The 1,946-nt window shown below is 60.0% G+C and overlaps 1 protein-coding gene across 2 annotated transcripts in view; it reads left to right on the top strand.

Annotated features, from left to right (window-relative positions):
* Positions 1 to 686, top strand: part of THAP7 (THAP domain containing 7) — a 2,462-nt gene extending 1,776 nt beyond the window's left edge. For both annotated transcript variants that reach the window (XM_012659361.1, XM_012659362.1), the window contains one exon: positions 22 to 686. In XM_012659361.1, coding sequence (XP_012514815.1) covers positions 22 to 574 — 553 coding nt within the window. In that variant the 3' untranslated portion in view covers positions 575 to 686. The remainder of the gene's footprint in view (positions 1 to 21) is intronic.
* The last annotated feature ends 1,260 nt before the right edge of the window (positions 687 to 1,946 follow it).

The raw sequence follows: 1,946 nt of genomic DNA on the forward strand, positions 1-1,946 counted from the left end.
CCCTCCCCTCCCCCACCCCAGCTGCTCAGAGGGCCGAGGGCCAACAACTCTATTTTCTCCACCCCCACCTGCTGATGTCACCTGCTTTCCAGTGGAAGAGGCCTCAGCACCTGCCACTTTGCCTGCCTCCCCAGCTGGGAGGCTGGAGCCTGGCCTTAGCAGCCCCTTCTCAGACCTTCTGGGCCCCCTGGGTGCCCAAGCAGATGAAGCCGGCTGTAGTGCCCAGCCCTCACCAGAGCAGCAGCCCTCTCCTCTCGAGCCACGGCCGGTGTCCCCCTCAGCCTACATGCTGCGCCTGCCGCCACCCGCTGGAGCCTACATCCAGAATGAGCACAGCTACCAGGTGGGCAGTGCCCTACTCTGGAAGCGGCGGGCTGAGGCAGCCCTTGATGCCCTGGACAAGGCCCAGCGCCAGCTGCAGGCCTGCAAGCGGCGGGAGCAGAGGCTACGGCTGCGACTGACCAAGCTGCAGCAGGAGCGGGCACAGGAAAAGCGAGCACAGGCAGATGCTCGCCAGACTCTGAAGGAGCATGTGCAAGACTTTGCCATGCAGCTGAGCAGCAGCATGGCCTGAGTGAGGGGCCGCCCAGCCAGGCCGTGGCCTCCCTCAGAATCTGCCTGGAGAGGGACCTCACTTGAACTATATCCACTAGACCTGCCAGATGCCATAATAAAGTGGATTCTAGAAGGAGGCCCTGCTGTCTGGCTCAGCTAGGGACAGAAGCCTCTCTGGGTACTAGGCTTGTTGCCCCAGTGGCTGCAGCCCCCAGAGCGCCCAGACCCTGGGGTCCAGCCACCCCTGCCCATGTAGCTCCGTGCCACACAGGTTCTCTGAAGGGGCAGGATGGTGTGAGTAGCGGCTGATGCCAGGAACTCTTTCCTTGGGATCTGAAACAGCCTTGGATTTAAGCCAGCCAGTCTGGACTCAGTTCTTAGGCAGGGCCACAGCAGGCCTCTGCTCACAGGCCTCCACTCCACCAGGGCCGTCTCCATCTGAAAAATGGAAACAATGGTGATGGTCATCAACCTCCTAGGGTGGCTATGCACAGCAGAGGTAGCGAGGCCCCAAGAGGCAACCATTCTAGAATAGTCCCTGCAAGTGTGGGAAGAGGTGAGTAGAGCTCAGCAGGCATGTGGGTCTTGGCCTTGGTGTCCTTATTTTCCTTCCACTCAGGAACCTAGAAGGCCTCACTGCTGCTGTGACTGGGAGGCAGCTTGGAGTGCGGGGTGACTCTTACTGCAGGCATGACCTCCCTGCTGTGCCCAGGGAGCATGGCAGAATTGCTTCTAGCCCCAGCGACTGCCACACAATGTTCTAAGTTTGGTTTTTAGTGGGCTTTGTTGTGTAACTTTATCATGTCTCTCAGACAGTTGGGGGCCAGTTACAAGAGTCGGTGTAGAGCAGGATTTGCAGGTGGCAGTTCATGGAGGCCTCAAGGCCACCCTATGGGTGTGGCAAGAGCCATATCTCCTGGACACTCTGGGTGGGTGGCTCCATGGTCCCACCATGAGTGACTCTCACCCAGCCTGCCTGGCTGCCCACCCAGTCTGGCAGTTTTCCGGGCGTTGGCACACAGTCCCCACTCACATCACCCTCAGAGGGATGCCTCCAGCTCAGCCTTCTGCCTCAGCTCCTGCTGCTTCCTCGTTTCCCAGCTCATCTTGCACAGGCCACTTGCTAGCCTGCTGCCTGGCTTTACAGTTCTGCTACCGTTGGCTACGAGTGCCCATCATACCATGCAGGGCCCCCCATCCACCTGCATGCAGCCGGCCGGGGCGGTGGCTGTGGCAATGCAGCGTTCGGGTGGAGCACAGCCGGGGAAAGAAGATGAGCTCTAAGGCCAGCAGAGAGTAGCTCATTTTCCCCAGGCGAGCTCTGGCTCTGTGGCAGCCAGGGGAAAAGGGGTCTGGGAATCTTCTTCCCAGAAAGGCAGGACAAGGCCTCT

This window comes from Propithecus coquereli, unplaced genomic scaffold, assembly GCF_000956105.1.
Source record: "Propithecus coquereli isolate 6110/MARCELLA unplaced genomic scaffold, Pcoq_1.0 Scaffold606, whole genome shotgun sequence".
Taxonomy (NCBI): Eukaryota; Metazoa; Chordata; class Mammalia; order Primates; family Indriidae; genus Propithecus; species Propithecus coquereli.